General features: G+C 40.7%; 1 protein-coding gene across 1 annotated transcript in view; it reads right to left on the bottom strand.

The window, feature by feature from the left end:
- HSPBAP1 (HSPB1 associated protein 1) overlaps positions 1-24,545 on the bottom strand; it is a 53,867-nt gene that overhangs the window by 9,173 nt on the left and 20,149 nt on the right. Inside the window, exons 4-6 of the mRNA XM_065876654.1 lie at positions 8,734-8,870; positions 5,062-5,233; positions 1,950-2,033 (exon numbers count right to left, since the gene is read on the bottom strand). Coding sequence (XP_065732726.1) covers positions 1,950-2,033; positions 5,062-5,233; positions 8,734-8,870 — 393 coding nt within the window. The remainder of the gene's footprint in view (positions 1-1,949; positions 2,034-5,061; positions 5,234-8,733; positions 8,871-24,545) is intronic.

Genomic DNA, 24,545 nt, shown 5'->3' with positions numbered 1-24,545 from the left:
CCTTCTGGGACCCCTATAATGTGAATGTTGTTGCATTAAATGTTGTCCCAGAGGTCTCTTAGGCTGTCTTCATTTCTTTTCATTCTTTTTTCTTTATTCTGTTCCCCGCTGTGAATTCCACCATTCTGTCTTCCAGGTCACTTATCCGTTCTTCTGCCTCAGCTATTCTGCTATTGATTCCTTCTAGTGTATTTTTCATTTCAGTTATTGTATTGTTCATCTCTGTTTGTTTGTTCTTTAATTCTTCTAGGTCTTTGTTAAACATTTCTTGCATTGTCTCAATCTTTGCCTCCATTCTTTTTCTAAGGTGCTGGATCATCTTCACTATCATTATTCTGAATTCTTTTTCTGGAAGGTTGCCTATCTCCACTTCACTTAGTTGTTTTTCTGGGGTTTTATCTTGTTCCTTCATCTGGTACATAGCCCTCTGCCTTTTCATTTTGTCTTTCTGTGAATGTGGTTTTCATTCCACAGGCTGCAGGATTGTAGCTCTTCTTGCTTCTCTATATATGTGTTTAATTTTAATTTTGATTCAGTTTCCTGTGGATAATTTTAATTAACACTTGAAGATGAGTTGAGGTATAGCAAATTAAGCCATTCACTTTGATGTTTGGATTTCATGGTTTCCAATCCCTGGAGTGCCTTCAGAGTTGGAGAAGCTGGCCTGCAGTGGCTCTCCTTCTGCACTGCACCTAGTATTTTTTATTTAATATGTATAAGACCATGCAGTAAAGAATAGTATGTTGACTACCCTTAGAGACAAAGAAATCTTATCTTAAAAAAAATGTAAACATTAATAACATATTTCAGATAATGGGCACAAAAATGATTCAACTGAGATGTCCACCTCTGGCTGTGATAGAGTAACAGTAACTTAACTACTTTCCTACGATAAACAACTGGAAAACTAGACAAATACATATTAGTAAAGGATTTCAGACATTGGACTACAGGCAACATAAAAATGTGATCTCTGAGAAAAAGAAAATAAATGACTTAAGTACTATAATTGACCAACTTCTTTTCAGAGGGACATTCTGAACACTGGAGCGGAAAGGGGGATACCAAGCAAGGCAATCAGTTAAGCAGCATTTCTAACTGTAAGTCCATTGATCTCCCATTATACTTCTCACCCAAGGGTTATGACTCTTCTAAGCCACACAATAGAGCTTCCTGTTACAATATTCCGTATGCTCCCCCTGTGCCAAAGCCCTTCCCATTATCTAAGGACATGAAGTCTGAGTGAGGGGAGGGTGCAGCAGCCAAAGAGAGGAGAAAGATGCAATCAAGGTTTTGGGTACAGGAGAGGAGAGGTGCATTCTAGGCCTCAGGTTAACGAGGGCACAGGTGCAGTCAAAGCCTCTGGTTAAAGCATACAAAGATGCAATGACACCTCAGGTGGAAGAGACAGACTTGAGCCATAAGAGTAGCCATTCTAATTGTCAAGTAGAGCAGGCAACCAGGATTAAGCATAGCATATGGGAGGGGAAAAGCCTTTGGGAGAAATAAAATGATAACACCTAGCACTGAAAGACTGCTCTGAGAAAATGTGTAAGTCAGGACTGAGAATTCTGCAGTTATTAATGAGGACACTGAACCAAGAAGCAAGTATTTCCAGCCCAGATGGTGGGGGATGGGACTGGCAACGTGGGACACACGTGGCAGATCCAGCCAGGCCCAACACGATTCTCCTAACAACACCGGTCAAGGGAGAAGACCTGGCACATCAACATCAGGGCCCATTTTGTGCCCTTAAAAGAAAGAGAATGGTGTGTCACAAAAATCCTATTTCCAACCTCACTATTCATCAACAGCACAGAATACATAAATTATGGAACAGGAAAACAAAGTAACACTGGAGTGTTGGTGAAAATTAATCACCAAGTTCTATAGACAGACACTGTATATCTTAAAAGCAGGGAGACTACATTTATTAGAAAAAAAAATACCAGCTCAATCCATGAGTTTATACTGACAGTGACAGGATCAATGGATTCCACATAATGCCACCAGTGTCTGGGGACAAACAGAACCTGAAAACCAAACAAAAAATGGTTAGCACAAGAACAGAACATTTTATTTTCATGTCAGAATCAGATCTTAAATGAAGCTGCTAAGGAAAAAAAACAAACTCAAATGAATTTATACTAAGATTGTAATAGGAAAGGGAAACAAGAAAAAAAACCCCACAATCCTTTTATTCCTTTTCTTAAATTAACAAGTTGCATGTTCTACAAAGGATATTACTAGCTTCTCCAGTCTCTACTCTCCTTTATCCTGGACCTTCTCTGTCTGCATCCAAATCTTAGTAAAGGATTCTGAGATTGCAACTTTTCCTCCTTTCCATCACATAATAGTTGTATGAGTTCTGAAAAAGGGCAGAGGTAAACACATAGGACATAGTTTCAGCCTTCTCACAGTCTAAAATCTAGCCAATGAAAAAATAATATATAGAAAAGTGGTAAATCACTTTTTACCACTTATATAATTTATAAATTATGTAAGTGGAAAATCAGAGGAGTGGACACTGGTGCTAGAGACCTTCAGAGGTGGGAGAAGCAGGCATGCTTCTAGGGAGGTTAGGGGCAACCTGGATGGAGAAAGTGTGATTTGAACTAGGACTAAGAGAGAATGAGGACATGCCAGGATGGAGAAGTGGGCAAGGGAGGTGGGACTGTCGAGGGACAGCAAGTAGGCCAGTCTTACTACTGCAGAAGGAGTAAAGGGGAATAAAGTGGGGGATCAGGTTAGGGCCAGTGGAGGGCCCTGAGTTCAGAATAAAGAATCTGGGTTTTATCCTGTAGGCATTTTGAGTTGCTGAGAAGTTCTGAGTAGGGGGATGGTTAAAACAGTGACATTGTGGGAGAGTCTGGGAAGGACAGGAGATTCTTGCAATGGTCCAATTATTAAATTAAATGTTAAGATTTAAATAGGAAGATATAGCAAACAAAAGCAATGGGCAGAATCAAGAAGGACTGCATTTATCCAGAGTCATTACAAGAGTCTGTGGAAGGCTGAGTACAGCAAACGGAGATGATCTGAAGCTTCTGGGCTTCGGATTTAGGAAAATGGTGGCACTTGCTATGGACAAGGTGGAGATGGGAAGAGACCTCCTTTTAAGAGAACTAAAGTGAAGTGAAATGGACTAAAAACGTCCACTTCAGCCACTGGATTTAGTCATTAGGAGGTCATTAATGTCCTATCATAGAGTATACTTTCAAGTAAAGTGGTAAGAGAGAGAGCCAGTTTATGGTGGATTCAGGAAACAGCATGATGTAAGGAAAACTGATACAATAGACAGAAATACTCATTCAAATTTGGCTATTAAAATAGAAGAAAAAAAGAATTAGCAGCCACTTCACACCCACTAGAATGGCTATAGTTGTAGTAATATAACAATAATAAAGGAAAATAACAAGTGTTGGTGAGGATGTGAAGATAGAACCCTCAGAGATTGCTGGTGGGAATGTAAAATGGTGCAGCTGCTGTGGAAAACAGTTTGACAATTCCCCCAAAAGTTAAAAAACACAGAGTTATCATATGACTCAGCAATTCCACCCTTACGTATATACCCAAGAGAACTGAAAATATATGCTCATACAAAAACTTGTACTCAAATGTTTATAGCAGCATTATTCATAATAACCAAAAGATGGAAACAACCCAAATATCTATCAGCTGTTTAATGGATAAATAAAATGTATATCCACATAATGGAATATATTCAGCCATAAAAAAGAATGAAGTGCTGATAACGTTCTACAGCCTGGATGAACCTTGAGGATAATTATGCGACGTGAAAAAAGCCGGACACGGAAGTCCACAGACTGCACAACTGCACTTATGTGAAATGCCCAGAATAGGTAACTCTATACAGAAAGAAAACAGAGAAGTGGTTGTCACTCCGCCTGCCGATGCAGGAGACACAGGTTCGTGCCCCGGTTCTGGAGGATTCCACATGCCGCGGAGCGGCTGGGCCCGTGAGCCATGGCTGCTGAGCCTGCGCGTCCGGAGCTTGTGCTCCGCAACGGGAGAGGCCACAACGGTGAGAGGCCTGCGTACCGCAAAAAAAAAAAAAAAGAGAAAGACTAAGAAAACCTTGCAAATGTTACTAAAATATCAGACAGCAAATGCCAGTGTTGTAAAGGTGATATTCCCCACTGGGTAGCAGCACTAAGTACTAAACCTTTGGAAATGTTTCAGAGACAGTCAGTTACAAAAGTAACATCCATTCTTGCTTAAAAGCAAATCATTCTCAACAAATATTATATGGTATCACTTATATGTGGAATCTAAAAAATGATACAAATGAATCTACATACAGAACAGAAACAGACTCACAGATATAGAAAACAAACTTACAATTATCATGTTTGGTTATGTGGAAAGGGGTAACTTAGGAGTGGGGGATTAACAGACACAGAGTACTATACATAAAATAGATAAGCAACAAGGATTTACGATATAGCACAGGGAACTATATTCAATATCTTGCAATAAATTATAATGGAAAATAATCTGAAAAAATATATATAATTGAATCACTTTGCTGTACACCAAAAACTAACACAATATTGTAAATCAACTATACTTCAATTAAAACAAACAAACAAAAAACCCTAAATCATTCTTAGTTCATTCTGCCTTTGTTGGCCCACTAACTGGGTGCATTCGAACCTGTGTTTGTGTGTCTGGATTTTATCGTGGTTGAACAGATATTAATTGTGAATAAATGTTCCAGAAATGTTCAAGTACTCATGCCTTGACACCTTCTCTTAACCTGAATAAAAATAACTGAGTTTTTGGATCTTCCTCCACAGGCCATTCTCCTCTTCACCAGCGGGAGGAGCTGTGTTCCCTCCTCCCATCTCCCTCCCATGACCTGTGAAGCAGGGATTGTGCGTGAAGCCTATAGCTGGGGAAGCTACGTTCCAATAGCAGAGCAGCAGGGAAGGAACCATTGTCATTTGTATTGATAGGGAGGCACGTGGCATAGACTTGAAAGAAGTTATAGCTGGGGTGTCCACTGACAGGTCACCAATGTTTTAAAGCTCCCATTACCTGTCCAGGGCTCAGGGTAACCATATGTCTTCGAGCCTTCCAAAATTGAGGAAAACGTTTTAAATCAGGATTGACAACATTGATTTTACTGAACACGCTAGATTCTTCATAGGGAATTCTAGTTGGATAAAGGAAAGGAGTATCTTCAGGAGGAAAGAGATGCCATCTTTTCCTAGTTAAAAAAATAAGATACAAGTTAGTACTCTAAACTTGAGACAAAACATGTAAGAAGGCAGCAGCTAAGTGCTCATTTTCACTCATTTTCATTCAATCCATAAAGGAATACAGGAACCGCAGGGGTCACCTGGCCCATCTCTCACTCAGGGCTGGAATCTCCTCTGCAGACACCTGGTAAAGAAGGGCAGCAACTAGTGGGTATCTCATGATGCCCTGAGCAGCCTCTTTGCAGGGACAGGAGCTCCTTTGTAAGATCATTCTTTCTTATCTCAAATCAAAGTCAGCCTCCTCATAAACTGTTTCCATCCCTGAGTCTAGAGCTCCCCAGAATAATCTCTACCCTTTGAAATCTCTGGATTCCTCTCTTATGCAGAGCAACCATTCATCCAGAGTAACTACCCACCAAATCGTTTCCAGACTTCTCCCTATTGGGGTTGTAAATTCCTTAACCTAAACATTTGTTAAGTTGACCCATTAAGGAAGAGAAATGCACGAATGATGCCACACAACTAAAAAGTAGTATAATATAGGAATTTTCAAAAAGAAAACTGTAAAATGTTTCAGTCACTTTAAAATTTTTTGAAAACTGGAAGTGATAAACCTTAACTCACAAAACACTAGACACACCAATACTTTGAGCCAACAGAGGGAGGACATCTGAAGCAAAGGAGGGAGAAGTGTGAAAAAGGAAGAGACACAGACAGACAGAAATACACAGATGGGGAAGCAAAGAGAGAGGGAAAAGAACCTAGTTCTGAGACAAGCCCTAAAGCCCTCTAGTGACCCCTGACAGTTACAGAGGGGCTATCATGTCTTTTCAAAACATGTCCTTTCAAAAGAGCTAACTGCTCTTCTCAAACTAGGAAATATAAAGTCTTATTTTGCCTTAGAGATGATAAAGCTGCTCCCTCCCACTGGACCTATGACTGGTTTGGGAGAATTTTTGGCATTTAGGATGTTTAGAACGTTAGAGCTGGAAGGACCCTTAAGAGATCATCAGTCTAATCTTACATTCAAAGAAGTGCAAGAGGGAGTCAGGGTTTGCTCAGTGTCATTCACTGGGCTTGTGTTAGTGGTGGACCCAGTACTAGGTCACAGATCTCCAGACCCCTGCACTATAGCTGTGTTTCCCAAAGGAACAGCCATGATGATAACCATCCCATACAATTTGCTTTGCTAAGTTTAAAATGTAATATATTTGCATCCTTGTGTTCTTAATCATAGTCAATCATCATGTCATCCCTGGCTCAAAAACCTCTCGGTTCTGATGCGGAAAGAACAGAGAATAAGCAGTATTTGCCTGGGCATTAAGATCCTCAGGCCCCACCCTGCCTCTCCTACTGATCCTCTGTCTCTAACACACAACTTACACGGACAACGCACTGGGCCCTCTATATACCCTACGCCTTCCTGGGGCTCTGCTCATGACGGTCCCTTTGCTCCTCCCACCTGTGTCTTTTGAACATTCACCCACCCTTTGAAACCCATCCCAGATGGCAACTCCCCTCTGAAATCTTCCCTAATCTTTCCAACAGGAACATTTTCTCTTCTCCTTTTCAGTTGCATGGCTCTACGAACCCTTCCTCAAGGGCATGTTCATTCTGCCTAGATATATCACAGCAGTCCGCGGGCTTCCCTGCACTCTAACTGTACATACACTCTCTTAGGGCAGAGAGGTGTCTTACTTGTTCACCTCTGTTCCTACTGTAACACATGGTATCTGCACGGCAGGATACTCAGTAAATATTTCCTGAATAGTTAGTTATTTTATTACTCCAGAGCTATATGAGGCCAGAAAATATGGTCTATGACAAAGTTAAAGTAAAGCTATATTAATTTTATATCACAGAAAGAACCCAGGTATTTTTTGGTAATGTTTTCCCAACTGAATTTCTTTGGCTTATTTCTCCACTCAGAACACACGGAAAGCAGCTACTTAAAATGATGCCCGCTCTAACGAAGTTTAAGGTTCAGACTATTAACTCCATAAGGGCAGGGACCAGGCACACTTGATTCACTGCTGTAACCACAGTGCATTAATAATGTACCCAGACGTTCTAGGCTGCTTAATAAAGACCTGAGGAATCCAGGAGGAACTATCTCATACAGTTTTATAGTTTTCAAAGTACTTCACACGTGGGGGGAGCAGTTCAAAGATGGTAGCAGAGGAAGACCCTGAACTTACCTCCTCCCACAGACACAAAAAATACACATGTACCTATAGACCAGTTCCCTCTGAAAAGAACCTGAGAACTAGCTGAACACGTGCTCCACAATAAAGAATAAAAAGGACTAACTACATCGAGATGAGCAGGAGAGGCAGAGAGACGCTCCCGCCAAAGCCCTCAGCCCCCACGTGGTGGAACACAACAGGAAGGGACCTCACCAGACAAGGCTTCTCCCGGGAAGTTAGGGGCTGGCACCCCACATCAGGAGCCCCGGCCCCTGGGATCTAAACCACAGAGATGAGCCCCCGTAACAGCTGGCTTAGGAAACCAACAGGACAGGTGTCCAAGTGTCCCCAAGTGCTACATGAAACTGAGACTCCCCTCGTAAAGGGTTCACATATATCTCACTTGCCCCAAACCCTAGCAAAATAACAGCAGTTTGAAAAGTGTTGAGACTACACGTGAAGGAAAGTCATTTAGAACCTGACAGTATCCACCGAAGGGGTGGGAAATGATGGAAATGCTCCCCCGGGATGGAAGCACTGGCAGACGCCATTGTTGTGCTCCTCACCTAACCTGCGGGCACAGGTGGGCAAGCTCGAATGCAGGGGCGGGCAACCGTGGCTCTACCCTGCCACAATGCTGAAGCCAGAGAGCTCCAGTGACCAGAGCACTTTCCCAGCCCTGGCGCAGGCAGGTGGGCACAAACGGTCCCGGCATTCTCCTGCTCCCGGGCTAAAGTCTGTGAGTGTGGGAGGCTGCAACACGGCCCTGCCCCCTGGCTGGGGCTGATGCGCATGAGCAGTCACGGCGTTCTCCCGCTCCTGAAAAGCCAGCACGCGTGCGCGGACAAGGCAATCTCATGCCGCACTGCTGAAGCCTGCGGGCTCGAGCGGTCATCGTTTTCCCACTGCTCTCCTAAAACAAGAGAGCGAGTCCCACCCCCTACACTCTACAGCTACTAATGCAGACTCTTACATTACAGAGCTAAGCAGACAACTGTCTAGCTGAACTGGGAGTGTATTCCTAGAGTTCTGGGATCAGCTTTCTGACAGTAATCCTGACCATGGCTGAGAGACACAACACACAGACACCACCATCTATACGGTTCCCCTTATTTCACAAAGGAGGAGACTGAACCAGAGGCTAAGAGATCTGCCCTGGTCATGAGGCAGGCTGATAGGATGGAGCAGGGAGTCCTGCCCCCTACCGGACACTCATTCCTCCTCCTGGGCAACACACAAAGACACACACATACACACACACACACTCTCTCTCTCTCTCTCTCTCTCTCCCCCTCATGCATGTGCATGCACATGTGCATTACCTTCCTTGTACCTGGAATACTAGGTTGCAACCATAGGTGTCCAGATGACAGGGTGTATGGGCCCCCATGGAGCCGATCCACAATGTACTTTCCTGTCCATTTCTTCCAGGAAACCCAAAGTCAGACCACATCACATCCTGTTTTGAAAATAAAGTCACAGTCCATCAAGAACCAACCAACTCTGTTGTATAGGAGTGTTACACATTTTCACTTACACATCTGGTTTTGGGCACTTGGAACACTCTCTTACAGAAATCGCTATAGATGGAAGAGGTTAGGTTTCCAGAGCAATTCAAGAAGTCTTTTTAACCAATAACATATCTGAATAACCCCACTAATAGTAGTTATTCAACAAATATTTACTGTCTGTTTATAACATGCCTGACACTCTTCTAGAGCATGTGATGAATCACACAAAATAGACAAAAAGGCCCACCCAAATGAAGCTTACATTTCAGAGGTTGGAGACTGACAATAAACACTAGACACAGTTATGCAGATATATGGGGGAAGTGGCTCAGGCAGCAGGAACAGTGACTGCAATGGAAATAGAAGTATTTTTTTAAATCTCTGAAGCTTAACTCAGGAATCCAAAAAGGCACATTCCCTCTAAGCAGTGCAGATATCTTGAGGCATAAGTAATGTACTAACTTTTTGCACTTTCAAAGACCACATGAAAGAAGCCTTCTCCTAGGTTAGTGGAGTTATTTAAAATTATAGATGCTGGAGCATCTATAGTAGTTCATACCTACTAAACTGGAGTCTCCAGGTGGGGGAGACACAGCATATCTTTTGAAATACTTTTGCTGTGCTCCTCAAGGTCATTAACTCTTTAAGTGTAAAGAACTTGAAAAAGAGACGGCACAGTGCTTTCAACTTGGCACTCCTTATGTCTAGTTCTGTGGACAGATCCTGCCCAAGTCAACTACTGATCCATAAATACCATTTGGTCCAGTAGTTCTCAAACCAGGCTCCCTGGCATCCCCTTAGGGCACTGGGGATAGCAGCAAAGGCTCTTTCTTTCAGCAAACTGCTCTGCTTGATTTTATTTAGGTTTGAAGAAAGGGTGTTCCTGCTTTTAAATAAAAGTTAGAAAACTACGAACGTAGTTTGACATAAACTCAAATCCATGGAATTTAAGATATGTATAAGCTGAAAAAGAAAAAGAACACACTAGTGAACCAGGCAGGAAAGTTTTGCTTTATTTTTTATTTTATGTTTTTTGAATCATGAATTTTTCCTTTTGAATTTTAAAAAACAAAACAAAAAACACCTCTATGTGCAGAACATGGTCCTAAATGCTGACACTACTCAGTACCTTCAAACTTTTCTCTTTTTGGAGGCAAAGCATTAACACTACTCAAAGAGAAAGAGGATTTTGGAAAGACATTTTCAATGGATGGTTTTAAGGAAGACTAGAAAAAGCTTTTTCATTTTTGTTTTGAGTGGTAAAAATAGAATATGTGCATATAACTAATATCTGTTATAAAAAGGGGAGTTTTTGCAAGGTCAGCACTATTGTAAATGCATATGGCTCAAATGCAGCAGCTCCAGGGCGTGGCAAAAATCATGTCCCCTCTGGATATAGCCCATATGCTCCATGAAGGGAGCTTACCTCTGTTTTCCCAGTGCCTAATATAATACCTGGCTCAGGTTAAGTGCTTAAAACCTTGGCTGCTTGGGAGGGAAAGAAGAATCTGTTGGCTTATTATGGGTAAGTGGTTCAGGTCAAGAGCATTTTGAGCATCTATTACATACCTATGAAAATTAATACAACACAGGCCCTCCCTTCAAGTCTCATAATGGAAGATAGTCCCATAAATGGACCCTTCCGATATAACGCAGAAAGTGCTCTCACAGCAGTGAGCAGAGAGTGCTCTATGATCACAGAAGAAGGGCTCCCAGTCCAAGCAGGGAGCTTAGGAGGCTTCCAATGAACCTGGTCCTTGTTGAACAATCCACCACACCTCAGTTTGGAATTTAACTAAAGGTAGATGAAAGACACGCAATATAAAAACAAAAAAGGGGGATCTGTCTTACCTAAGAAGAGGCTGGTTTAAGTGACTCTTAATCTTCTTACAGGTACACCCCTTTGGGAGTCTAACGAATGCCTATATCCCTCTCCTCAGAGAAATGAACGCACACGCACACGTGAGCACGCGCGCGCACACACACACACACACACACACACACTTTCACATACACTTTGAGGGAGTCGGTGGACCAACCCCAGGTGAGAAACTGTTCTAGAGCACTACTTCAGAAAGAATCACAGAAGGAAAGTTTTTCTACTAGGTCAGGGGGTGACTATATGAAAAACTGACGTGAGGCTTCCCTGACCTCTTATCTAACATTATCTAACACAATAATGACTAAAAAAGGAAAAATTATTTTGGAATGATTAGATCAGGGTGACCTAAACTTCAGCTGCAAACTGGCTGAGAAAACCAGAGGGTGAAGGGTTTGGGGGCAAGTGGCAGAGAGAAAGTCAAAGTAAATTTGTCAGAAAATAGATAGCATTGAGTGTTACCTATTTTGGCTTTCTTTCCCCACAGGCTCTTGAGAGTTGGGATTTCTTGCCAATTGAGTTCAGCTATTTACAGGTAGTCAAATCTCTGAAATGAGTGCAGGCCCAGGAGGAATCTGCATTGGGTCTTGCTAGAAACAAGTGACCCTGTTAGGCAGCCACATCGGTGAAACTAACACAGGTGACTGGCGGGGTGATCCATCCTGGAGTCTATTCCCACATCCACTTCAAAAGTTGAAAAAGTCTTTAGAAATCATCTCTATCCATGAAATTCTATTCTACATCATCCCTGAAAAGAGCAAGCGTCTGGTTGATTGCTTACTACAAAATCAATATTTGCTTTCTTGTAACTTCCAGAAGAAGGTCCTAGATTTGTTTTCCACAAACAACAGGTTTATGTTCTCTTCTGCCAAAAACTATTGTCTTTAAATTATCTGAAAAATGGTCATGTCTTCTCCTTTATCATTTTTCTCAAATATCTAGACTCAGTAGCATTAAATTCTCCTTCCAGTTTCCCTCCTCTTGACTACCTTTGTCAACAGCCCTCTTAAAGCCTGGCTCTCAGAATGAACCCCAGACACAGCCTATGTAGTTCCTTGCATATGGGTCTCAACATTCCATGATCTGGACATTACACTATTAATACACTGTCAGACAGTGCTTTTTTTTTTTTTTTTTTTTTAAAGCAGCTGAGTTATACCATGGCTAATCTAGGCTTGACTGTCTTTTTCTTATGAACGGTTGCCTAGCCATATCTCTTCATCCTTGACGTTACAGAGTTTAGGAGAAGGCCATGGGACCCTACTTTTATCCCTCTTAAATTGAATGTTAAGTTTCTGCCTGGTGCTTTGCAATGTTTAAATGAACCTACATACATGACTCCTAAACCTTCATCTCCAGTCCTAACTTCTCTTCTATTTACGACTAAATCTATATTTTCAACTGCTAAACCTATATTTTCAGCTGCTAACTATCAGGTTATGGAATCCATATGGTGGGACAGGCCCTGATACTAACATTTTCTTTGTATCATCTCATTTAATCCTTATGAGATTGAAGGTAGTTATAGCTACTGTACAGATGTGGAAACTGAGGGACAGTTCTGTCCTTTTGTTAAAAAACATGGAGACATTTTTGGTTGTCATAATATATAGGAGGGGGGTGCCTTGGTATTCAGTGGATGGGGGTCAGGGATCCAGCTCAATAAAACAACAGAAGTTTTGTATCTTGCACAATTTTCATAACACTGAAAAATCTGATCTTAGTTACCTGAGATTAGAGCTCTGACTCTTTTATTTATTTTTTTTTTTGCGGTATGCGGGCCTCTCCCATTGCGGAGCACAGGCTCCAGATGCGCAGGCTCAGCGGCCATGGGATCTTCCCGGACTGGGGCATGAACCCGTGTCCCCTGCATCGGCAGGAGGACTCTCAACTACTGCACCACCAGGCAAGCCCCAGAGCTCTAACTCTTAATTTCATATATCCTCAAAGGACTTTTGCACGGTTTTAACACATACTGAATTTTCTAGAAACACAATTACTAAGTAAGTCGAGGGAGGACTGTACTTTGTGTTCCTGCAGCTTCATCAAGAGTTGTTCACCGTTTTGAAAAATTAAGTCACCAGCAGCATTGAAACTCATATGATATTTGATTTAGCAATGTATACACCAATATCAGTCTGTGCTCGTACTGTCTCATCAGGGTGACTCTATGTGTATAGATACAAACATACTCATTTAGCCTCATTTCAAAATGTTAAATATAAAATATTGGAAATATTCTGTGGAATTTTATCTTAACTCTTCAAAACTGAACCTTTTCCTTGTAGGTAGGTACAAGCTCCTGATTAATTCATTATGTCTTCTAGTATAGAGACGCTTGAATAGTTACACATCAAATCACACACTTCTGCTTAAGTTCTCCTGTATTTTATAGCTGGGGTAGTTTAATCGTTTTTAAAAATTATTTGTGGAAGTAATTATATCACCTGCAAACTGCATTTCAGAACAGTAAAGGGGATGCAGGTTCTGGTATGAGACTATTGCTACACTACCTCTCTACTGCTCTCCCAGCATGGGCTACACACCTCCCTGCCTTTGCTTCTGCTGTTCCTTCTGCCTGGCTGGTCTCCTCGCTGCCCTTCCCACACCCCAATTCACATTTCTCTTTCAAGACCCAATGTAAGTTTCATGTCCTTGAACCCTTCCACACTCCCCACCGCAACCCCTTCCTCCTCTGCCGCATGCAACCTGGTCATTCTCTCTTTTGGTCTCTCTCTCTCCCAAAGAACTTTGATTCTTTGCCTGTCTGACCCATTCTCCTCAAAGCAGCAAAGAGTGATCTTAAAATATTAAGTCCTGTCCCCGCTTTGCTCTGCACTTAGAATTAGATCCAAATGCCCCCTATCATGGGCCTGCATGACCAGGCCCCTCTCACCTCTCTGACACCTCTAACCCTCTCAGTCTCGCTGGCCAGGCTTCAATCACAATGGCTTTCTTTCTTTTTTTCCAAAAAGGCAAAGTCTTCTCACATTCAAGGGCTTTGAACTCTGCTTAGAAAGCTCTTGACCCTCCATTCACTTGGCTAGCTTCTCATTTTTTAGGAATCAGCTTAAATATTACCTCCTCAGAGAAGGCTTCCCAACTTACCCTTTTAGAAGTCCCTCTGCTGTACTGATTTTGGCCCATTTTTGTTTACTTCATAACAGTTAGGACAATCGGTTAGACTCACTTGTCTGATTTCACTATAGAATATGAGCTCCCTGAGGAGAGGAGACCAAGGCTGTCTGTGACTCTCCAGCCCTAGCACAGTAGTTGAAAAACAGGTGTTTGTAGAGTGAATATACAATCATGCACATTTTACAGTTATTTTCTGTCTTTTGAACACATATTCACCTCACAGACCCCAGCAACTGGCAGAGTCCACAGCACACAACAGAGCTTGAATCTAGTTTCTGCATTCATCTACTCTCAGCTTTGGCTTCATGTTTTTTAATCGGCTGGAAGACTTATTACTCTGCTTTGACTCTGGAATTTTTTTCTTGGGAAAATACAGGTCTGGTGGGTATGGTCCTGGAGCTCCTTGGTCATCCCAGGCCAGTGCCCAAGTCTAAACAATTCTCCCAACACACAGTGGCTGTCAACAGCCATCTGCGAGAATGTCACAGAGAACTCAGCGAGCTCCCCCAGGGTCTGCAACATCAGAGGAGGCGCATCCCAGACCACAGCGTGCATCAAGGTTGGGCCTGGTTTCTGGAATAAATGGACTATCCATTCAAAATCGTTACATGTTGGCTTTGGAGGTCCACTTCATCACACACCTGGCCTTGACTATGCTGTTATGTCTTCTAGCGTAGTTATTGAGCATTAACACATCAAAATACATGTTGTTTATTATAAATTACTTCCTCGAAAATTCTCCTTTATATTATGGGTAAGGTATTTTAACAATTTAAAAGAATTACATGTGTAGGTAATCGTATTATCTACAAACTGTTTAAAGGGAGTGCAAGATCTGGGAGAGTTGAGAATCACTGCTATAGCACAACGAATAGAATCAAAAACTACTGACTGATAATATATGTGATATGCTAATAGGGGATGGAACCTCAAAAAGTGTAAGGCATAAACATCTCTATTATCAAGAACTCTAAGATCTAGTTGAAGACACCAACTTGAAATAACAACATAAACAAATCAATTACCCCCTCCCCAATATGCCAGAAGGCAATTCTATCATGATCACACAACCGGACAATAAATTAAGAGGTCAAGAATGCTTGATATTTGCTTTTGTCTTTCTCTGTCTTGATCCCTCAATAAGTACTAATGCATTAGTACTTAATTGAGAGATATGAACTTTGTGCTTTTCCCTTCCTCTCTTCAGTGAGACGTATAGCAGATTGCTAACCTATCAACTTAACCACTAAATAAAATGACCATCAATCATCCTGCCCCAGGGATCTGGCCACAGGGGCCCCCCCTTGAAACTGCCAGCCCTATGGCTGCCTAAGAAATCCCTCTGGCTTCAAAATCCTCTCTCCCCAGCTGACAAGGGCATTCTTGGCTATGCACTAAGGATGGCTGTACAGACTCATTCTGGGAACCCTCCCTTTAATGCTGCAATTCTCTCTGGTCCCTATACTTGCTGCCTGCAGAGGCCCTGGAATAACTGTACTTTTTGTAGAAATTGTAAATCTTGCTTCAATTTTTCATGTCCTTCCATGAACAGAGTGTGCCATAAACTGCCTACTTTTCTTAATATCTCATTCCCAACTTTATTCAGACAGATAATGTGCCCAGCTAAGAGACATCCGTTTTCCAGCCTGCCTTGCGGTTCAGCGGGGCCATGAAACTAAATTCTAACCATTAAGCAAAAGTTGTTGGATGGGACTTCTGGGACAGTTCCTTAAAAGAGAGGCAGAGGGCTTCCCTGGTGGCGCAGTGGTTGAGAGTCCGCCTGCCGATGCAGGGGACACGGGTTCGTGCCCCGGTCTGGGAAGATCCCACATGCCGCGGAGCGGCTGGGCCCGTGAGCCATGGCCGCTGAGCCTGCGCGTCCGGAGCCTGTCCTCCGCAACGGGAGAGGCCACAACAGTGAGAGGCCCGCGTAACGCATAAAAAAAAAAAAAAAAAAAAAAAAAAAAAAGAGAGGCAGAGAGCTGGGAGTACACGTTTGTCCTTCCTTCCTCCTTTCTGAAATACAGTGTGATGGCTCTCTTGGAACACAAGATGGCTTTGAGGATGAAAGCCACATGCTAAAGACAGAGTAGAAAGACAGGAAGAACCTGGGTTCTCTGGGATGACAAAGCCTCCATTCCAGCCCCGGCCAGTGTACCTCCAAACTTCCCTTAGGTGAGGAAAGAATTCACCATATGTGTTTAGTTAGGCAACTTCCATTCTGGGATTTCTGTCACAAGCAACTAAGCCTAACCCAAACTGATTCAGGACGTTAACCCATGGAACCTTGTCTTTCCCCAATAATCTCATTCTGTCAGAGCCTTTATCTTGGGTTTGCAGTTATGCCAGTCCTAAACCCTATATCAGAGAAACATATCCTCGAAGAAATACGTCTGTAGACACTTCGGGGTGGAAGTAGGGAGAGTTTCATGGTACTATTCTTTGAGCATATTATAAATACAGTAGGCTTCCCCAGGCTAGCCTGGAGAACTAACCGCCAAGATCTGCATTGTTCCTCCAGGAAAAAAAAAAAAAAGTTCTGAGTCCAAACAATTGATATACAAATAAAATGTGTAGAACACAAGCAATGAAAATTACAAAAGACAGCAAAAGAGTAAAAAGAACCAAAACGTCTTGAAAATCAACTCTTTAATTAAAAAATAAGACCACAGTTATTATGGAAGTGCTAATGTAAGGCTGCAGTACTATAATTTAGTAGTCCATTAGATACTCTAGTGGTTAGGGGTAATTCTAGAAGACAATATCACATGTTACCCCAGTACTTAAAGGAATTAACCAGGAATTCAGTCCTGCTTTTTCATCCTCCCCCACAGCCAACCACAATGGTTTCCTATCAGCCCCAATTCCTGGCCTCTTCCCAGACATATTCTGGGAAATTTATCTGCAGTTTAAAGACACCTAAGAGAGGGACTTCCTTAGTGGCACAGTGATTAAGACTCCACGCTCTCAACGCAGGGGGCCCGGGTTCAATCCCTGGTCAGGGAACTAGATCCCACATGCATGCCACAACTAAGAGTTTGCATGCTACAACTAAGAGCCAGCGAGCCACAACTAAGGAGCTCTCAAGCTGCAACTAAGGAGACAGCCTGCCACAACTAAGGAGCTCGCCTGCTGCAACTAAGACCCAGCTCAACCAAATTAATTTTTTAAAAACTATTAAAAAAAAAGAGAGACACCTAAGAGGGATGGAAATAACACACTACAGTGTTTCAAGACCAAATATGGCACAGCTTCTGTACAGAATGAGAGTTATAAGCAAAATTCATCATTTACTCATAGTTGAAAACTGGCTGGCCAAAGAAAATGAACTTGGTTTATAACACAAAAGTAGTACAGATACTTTATTCTAGTCTTTCCTCTGGATGGTTCTGCCTTGTCATGATGTCCTCAACATAATATGTAATTTATAAATAATAATGGTTTTATTTCTTGTGTACATAGAGTGATCATATTTCCCAATAAAAAAACCAGGACATAAAGGATGACAACGCACTTTTGTGGTACCTGTGAAGATAAGAGTTAGTTGGGGAGAAACTGCTTAAATACCAACATAAGGAAATATTTAGAAACAGTGTATTTTCCACTGCCTAGTTTTCTTTTTAAATTAATTTCACTGAGGTAAAATTTATATACAATAAAACATACCCATTTTAGACTACAGTTCAGCAAGTTCTGACAAATGTATATACTGGAATAATCACCACCATGATCAAAATATAGAATACTTCTACTACCCCAAAAAGTTCCCTCTTACTCCTGTGCTTTCAATCTGCCTGCCTCTACTCTCAGCCCCAAGCAACCACCGATCTACTTTCTGTTATTCCAATATTTTGAAACTGGATTCCTTTAAGTACACATAACAGCAATGAGGATGAGTTTTAAAAATTGCTTAATAAAATTGTCTCCAACATTTTAAATAAGAGAATCTAAAAATCTGGTTGTAATTTTAAAAGTTCAAGAAAATGTATATGCTTCAATCTTCTTGATTATATATAATATTCTAAAACGATTACAATCATTTAAATGATAAAATAGTGTCAGAAAAAGTACTAAAGTCTAATAGCACATTTTACACTTTTCTGTCTTAAGGCTTGGCCCCACATTCAACTTTAAACTCCCACGGAAGCCAAGTCTTTTATTCAAGTTGGCATCCCTGGTACCTAACACAGCACAACGAATGTTCAAAAATTGCTGAGTTACTGATCTAGGTGACTAGATCTAATTTTATGCTGAAACTAAGTCGCTCCTAAACCTGTTCCAATTAACAAGTTAAATAATTGTTGCAGACTCAAACACCATTTAAAAAATGCTGTACAAGCAACCAAATCTTCCATAATTTTACAGGTTTTTAAAAAAAAATTTTTTTTGGCTGCATTGGATCTTCGTTGCTATACGCAGGCTTTCTCTAGTTGCGGCGAGTGGGGGTGCTCTGCCTTTAGGTGCACGGGCTTCTCATTGCAGAGGCTTCTCTTGTTTCAGAGCATGGGTTCTAGGGACGTGGGTTTCAGTAGTTGTGGCACGTGGGCTCAGTAGTTGTGGCTCACGGACTCTAAAGCACAGGCTCAGCAGGTGTGGCGCACGGGCTTAGTTGCTCCGTGGCATGTGGGATCTTCCCAGATCAGGGCTCAAACCCATGTCCCCTGCATTGGCAGGTGGATTCTTAACCACTGAGCCACCAGGGAAGCCCAATTTTACTGTTTTAACCAAAGAACTTAAGAAAAACTGGTAAGATACTGATAATACAGAATAGTGGCTTTTTTTTAAAGCCTACCATTACCAGAAAATAATTCATTCTTAACTGTTTACCACTAAAAAATGGTATATTTTGAGTTGGAGTGTTCTCAGAGCCTAGATTTGGTGTGAGCTAGTATAAGCTCTAGGCTCTGAGAATACCCCAATTCAAAACTATTTGTTCTTTTACCGGACTGTTTGGGTGACTTGTGGTCATGGTTAATTGGAGTCTATCTATCACGTTAAAGGTTGTCTCATTCTGTTTATTCTCCATGCCTAGATCACACACATAGGAAAACTGAATATACATAATACTATAATGAACTTACATCTGAATAAAAAAAGAGAAAAAACCCCAACAAAAATGGAACTTTAAAACAGTATAATTAACTATAATTACAATGTAAAACTTATAAAGGATAAATACTTCAAACAGCCCCTTAAATGAACATTATAAATGAGCAAATACTTAAGGCCCTTTTCTCCTTGAAAAAATTACCTCAGGTAACAAACGGAAAAGAGGTAGTTAACTCTACCCACAGATAGGCTTGGATAAATACCCAAATTCTTACATTCCAATTTGCCTCATCAGAAAGCATCATGGGCCATCAAACCCCTTTAAACATCACTAAGCCACCTGGCTCAATTTCAACATACTCTCATAACTATGTTATAAAGCCCAGGACAGGCTAGAACTAATCTTCCATGTGCTGCATTTTGAGATTCTGTGTCCTGGTGACTTAACAAGGCTCCTGACTCTCAGCAGTCAATCTGAATCACAACACAAAATGGAATCTACCTGGGAAATGTTCTTGGGGCAAATCCCTTTTGCTATATGTTGGTTCTTAATAGCTTCAATTACGATGATACTTATAGATGATTATAAAATGTAACACCTGTCATTCTTACCTAATGAGTCAGAGATAAAGAAATTTTATGGTACTGTCACAAATTCCCTACCTTCCTCACGAAGTAGAGAATAAAATGTTCCAAATAGATGCTTTACTTAGATCAGTCAATGATATGATGTATAGCTAAACGAGGCCAATTTCATTTGTCATATATGAAAGTCAGTTAAATGTCAAAATCATAATTTTTGGCCAACTTTAAGGCTACAGGATATTTTCCAATAATACCACTATATTTACCAGTGTATTTATCAGTATATATAAATATTACATATTTATCACTGAATGAATTTAAGTAGAAGCTGTAAGTAAAAACTTACAAAACTCATCAAAAGGCTGAAGAGAGCCAAGAATTTCTTGTCAAGATTGAAAAATGCTACAATTGATTAACTAGAAGCCACAGAAAACTGGACAAGGGTGAAGGTGGGGTTTAAGTTAAAACACCCTCTGAAGGGCCCCTAAAGACCAAATAGCAAAACAAGAAATGGTAAGACTAGGGGAAAAAAAATACACTTATGTAATCATTCAAATACCCATTATGGATTCAGCACTATGTTAGCAGTTTGCGGGAATAAAAAATTATACAACATAGTCCCTGTTCCCAAAGAGCTTACAATGCTGTTAGAGAAACAAGTCATAGGCATTCTATGTCATGCGCCATTTAAATAACAATCCAAATAAAACATACAGGAATTAAGGCAAGGAAGGGATGGATGTAAGTACGAGTGGTTGAGAAGGCTTCATAGCCATGGATGAATCTGAGCCGGGTCCTAAGAAGCTGGATTTTAATAGGCAGAAATTGAGAAGAGCATGAGCAAAGGCCAGAAGACGAGAGAACATGGTGGTCCAGCACTCTGCAAGGAGACTACTCAGGGACACATGCAGAGGAGACAGGTCACGTCAGTCATACTGGGGAGAGTCTTAAATGCTATTATCCTTACACAATTTAAAGGCATGAAATGTCTGTGAATATAATTAACATATTTACATAAGAAACTGTTTTGGAAATAATTAGAAGAGGACTCAGAACTAGAGGAGAGTAATTTCACAAAGGATGATGTAGACCAGAGGTTCTCGAAGTGGTCTACAGACCTCCTGGGGAGGTCTCTGAGACCCTTTCAGAGGATCTGTGAGGCTGAAACTATTTTCATAATACTACTAAGATGTTATTTTCCTATTTCACTGTGTTGACATTTGCACTGATGGCACAAAAACAATGGTGAATAAAACTGCTGTTGTCAAGCTGTGGAACCAAAGTGTACTAATAGCATTGCATTCTTTTTTTTTTTTAAACAGCCTTATGAGGCATAACTGATGTACAATAAACAGTGTATATTTAAAGTGTACAAGTTGATGAATTTTTTACATACATGTACACCTGAGAAACCATCACTACAATCAAGATGACATTTTGATCATGTCCAAAAGTCTTCCCATAACCTTTTGTAACCTCTCTCTACCCCCTCATTCTTACATAACCACTGATCTATTTTCTGTCACTATACATTTGTTTGCAAGTTCTACAATTTTATATAAATGGAAGCATATAGCAAGTACTCCTTCATGCTAACACTAACCAAAGGCAAACTAAACAAAGCAGACTTTGGACAAAGTAGACATCAGAACAAGGAAGAACTCAGGAAAGAGAGGATCATCACATCTTGATAAAATAGCAATCCATTAAGAGGACATAATAATCCTAAATGTGTATGACCCAAAACTGTTACCAGCTGCAAAACAAAAACTGACCAACCTAAACTGAAAAAGAAATAAATATGCAATTATAGTTGAGAAATTTTAATACCTGTCTCTATATAATGGGTAAAACAAGTGTACGTAAAATCAGTAGGGATATAGGGGACATGAACAATCAACTTAATTGACATTTATAAAAGACAAAAACAGCAGAATACACATTATTTTCAAGTGCACAAGCTATCAAGATTGACTATATTCTGGGCTATAAAACAATAAATTTAAAAGGACTGAAATCATACAAAGTATGTTCTCTGAACACAACAGAATTAGAAATTAGTAACAGAAAGACAGCTCGAAAATCCCCAAATATATGCAAACTAAACATTATACTTCTAAGTAAACCATAAGTCAATGAAAAAATCGCAAGGGAAATCACAAGAAAATATTTTGAATAGAATAAAAATTATCTTGGAAACTTGTATCTTGAAACTCATCAGCTAGAAAGCTTCCTAAAACTTAAAAGACTTTTCTGATGAGAATGGTGATACTATTAACTAATGTTACTTTTTTTATAATAAAGTATACAAAGATGCATCAACATTTCGAAGATCTATATAGCTTAGTAAACCAATATTTTCCAAATGGCCAACGAAAAGTATTACAAAAGATCCATTCCATGCAAGATAGACCAATGGATTTTACTGAAAGACTAGGAAGGGTTCATTGATCATGGGTTCAGATTCTTTTTGTTTTTTCTTTTTTTTGGGGGGGGTACGCGGGTCTCTCACTGTTGTGGCCTCTCCCGTTGTGGAGCACAGGCTCCAGACGCGCAAGCTCAGTGGCCATGGCTCACAGGCCCAGCCACTCCATGGCGTGTGGGATCTTCCCGGACCAGGGCACGAACCCGTGTCCCCTGCATCGGCAGGCGGACTCTCAACCACTGCACCACCAGGGAAGCCCATGGGTTCCGATTCTTGACTGCAACAAACGAACTTTTAAGAGACTACTCATTAGTGGTAGAAACAACCCAAATTTGGTGGAGTATCAAAAAAATCCACACTTATCTAAAAAGGTTGCCAAAATGCTCCCCTCTTTTTCAGCTGCATATGTGTGTAAAGCAAGATATTCTTCATATACTTAAAACAAACCAAAAATCGCAAGACTGAATGAAGCGGACAGAAGAAACCAGCTGTCTTCTATTAAGCCAGACACTAAAGAGACAACAATGTAAAACAATGCCACTACTCTCATAACATTAAAAAGAAATTTGGAATATAATTACTTTCATAAAAATGTCACTTAAATTCACATACAATGAGTTTATTCCAAATAAACATTAAAAAAATTACCAGTTTTAATGTTTAACTACCCACCGTTTTATGACAGACGGAAGAAGGCTTGAAACAATAAGTAGTAAGATTTAGTGACTGAATGAATTATAGTGGTAAAAGTAAAACAACTTAGGTACCTTTGATGTAAGATCACTTCATGCTCAGAAAACCCTGAGATAAAAAAATGATATAATCTTAATGGACTTGGTTGTTCATAGCAGATTTGCGTGTTCTAATCTAGAGAATTAATCACCGTAATGTGAGCTGAAGAAAACTCATTAACTAAAAATATCAGATTTTATAAGGGCTCAATTAGAATTCCAGCACATTACCAAAAGGCTGCCTTTTATACCCACACTTAATAAATAGGACACGTTTCTGCAGTGCTACCGTGCCTGGGCTGAAACAGAACAACTGATGGGGTCAGATTAGAGATTCACCCAAGGCAGAGTGAGCCTAGATCCAGCACAGACAGAAGTCCTTCATCCCAGCTGGGTAGTCCTCACAGGACTGAACGTATCCAGACCCCCTGCAGGCAGATAGTGCAGTAGTTAAAGCTTGTGGAGGCAGACTGCTTAGTTTATTCTTTTCTTAGTTGTATAATTTCAGAAAAGGTTTAACTTAATCTCTTGGTGCCTCACTTTTCGTTTTTTTAATAAATTTATTTATTTGTTTGTCTGTTTATTTATGGCTGCGTTGGGTCTTCTTGCTGCCCGCAGGCTTTCTCTAGTTGCTGCGAGCGGGTGTTACTCTTCGTTGCAGTGCACGGGCTTCTCATTGCGGTGGCTTCGCTTGTTGCGGAGCACGGGCTCTAGGCACATGGTCTTCAGTAGTTGTGGCTCGTTGTGGCTCGAGGGCTCTAGAGCACAGGCTCAGTAGTTGTGGCGCACGGGCTTAGTTGCTCCGTGGCATGTGGGATCTTCCCAGACCAGGGCTCAAACCCGCATCCCATGCATTCGCAGGCGGATTCTTAACCACTGTGCCACCAGGGAAGCCCTCATTTTTCTTAAAATAGGGATAATTATTAAATCATAGGGTTACTGTGGGGATTATAAAGGTAAAGCACTTAGAAAAGCACCAAGTATGAGTACTTGATAAATATTACTATTACAGTGTTTTACCTGAAATATGGAGTAATAAAGTACTAGTCTAATATACAGGGTTGGTTAGGGTATGAGAAATATTAATAAGATACTCTAAAAGTTAACTATGATATCTAAAAGGTCGAGGATTAAAGATCCATAGAGTAATCACAATTAAGGTTATTAAAAAAATTACCTCAAAGTTATCATTTAAAAATGAGTAAATAATAGATTTGGTATAGACTTTGGATTCAGAAAACATCTACTGAATGTTTTCAAAACCAGTGCATTTCTTTTACTGTTGTGAGAAAAAAAAAGTATCCTCAACTAACAATTATGGGGCAAGTGATGTGTTTTTCCTTTTTTTTTTTTTTACAAAAACCAAAATTTAAGTAAAACATTAAAAAATTTAATAAAGGAAAGATACAAAGTATTGATAGCTGTATGATAATATTATAACTATGAAAGCACCAGCATCCAAACCTTCACTCAAAGTGAAAGAGAAAAAATATAAGCTGAATGGAAAATGACTCAAGAGTCCAAGGACAATCAGCCTGTATGAGAGGGAAGTCCAGAGGGAGAGTGGTGGTGACCGGCAGAAGAGCAGGTGGGTGAACAGCCTCCTGTGATGGCAAAATATATCCTGTAGGGGCAGGATGAAGGACTGTAGAACCTCGACCTGACGCTGGGCAAGGCAGAGTCATTCAAACAGCTTTCTGGGACTACTCCTGTTGCTGGCCGATGCTTAAGACACACAGAAACCAGAGCAGGGAGTTTGCAAAATCACCCCACAAACTGAACTGGCAGTTTGAGGTAGAAAACACTTTGAAGAGAG

The sequence above is a fragment of the Phocoena phocoena genome, chromosome 4 (genome assembly GCF_963924675.1).
Source record: "Phocoena phocoena chromosome 4, mPhoPho1.1, whole genome shotgun sequence".
Classification (NCBI taxonomy): domain Eukaryota; kingdom Metazoa; phylum Chordata; class Mammalia; order Artiodactyla; family Phocoenidae; genus Phocoena; species Phocoena phocoena.
Note: the sequence above shows the minus strand (reverse complement) of the source record. Positions and strands in the feature narration are given on the sequence as shown.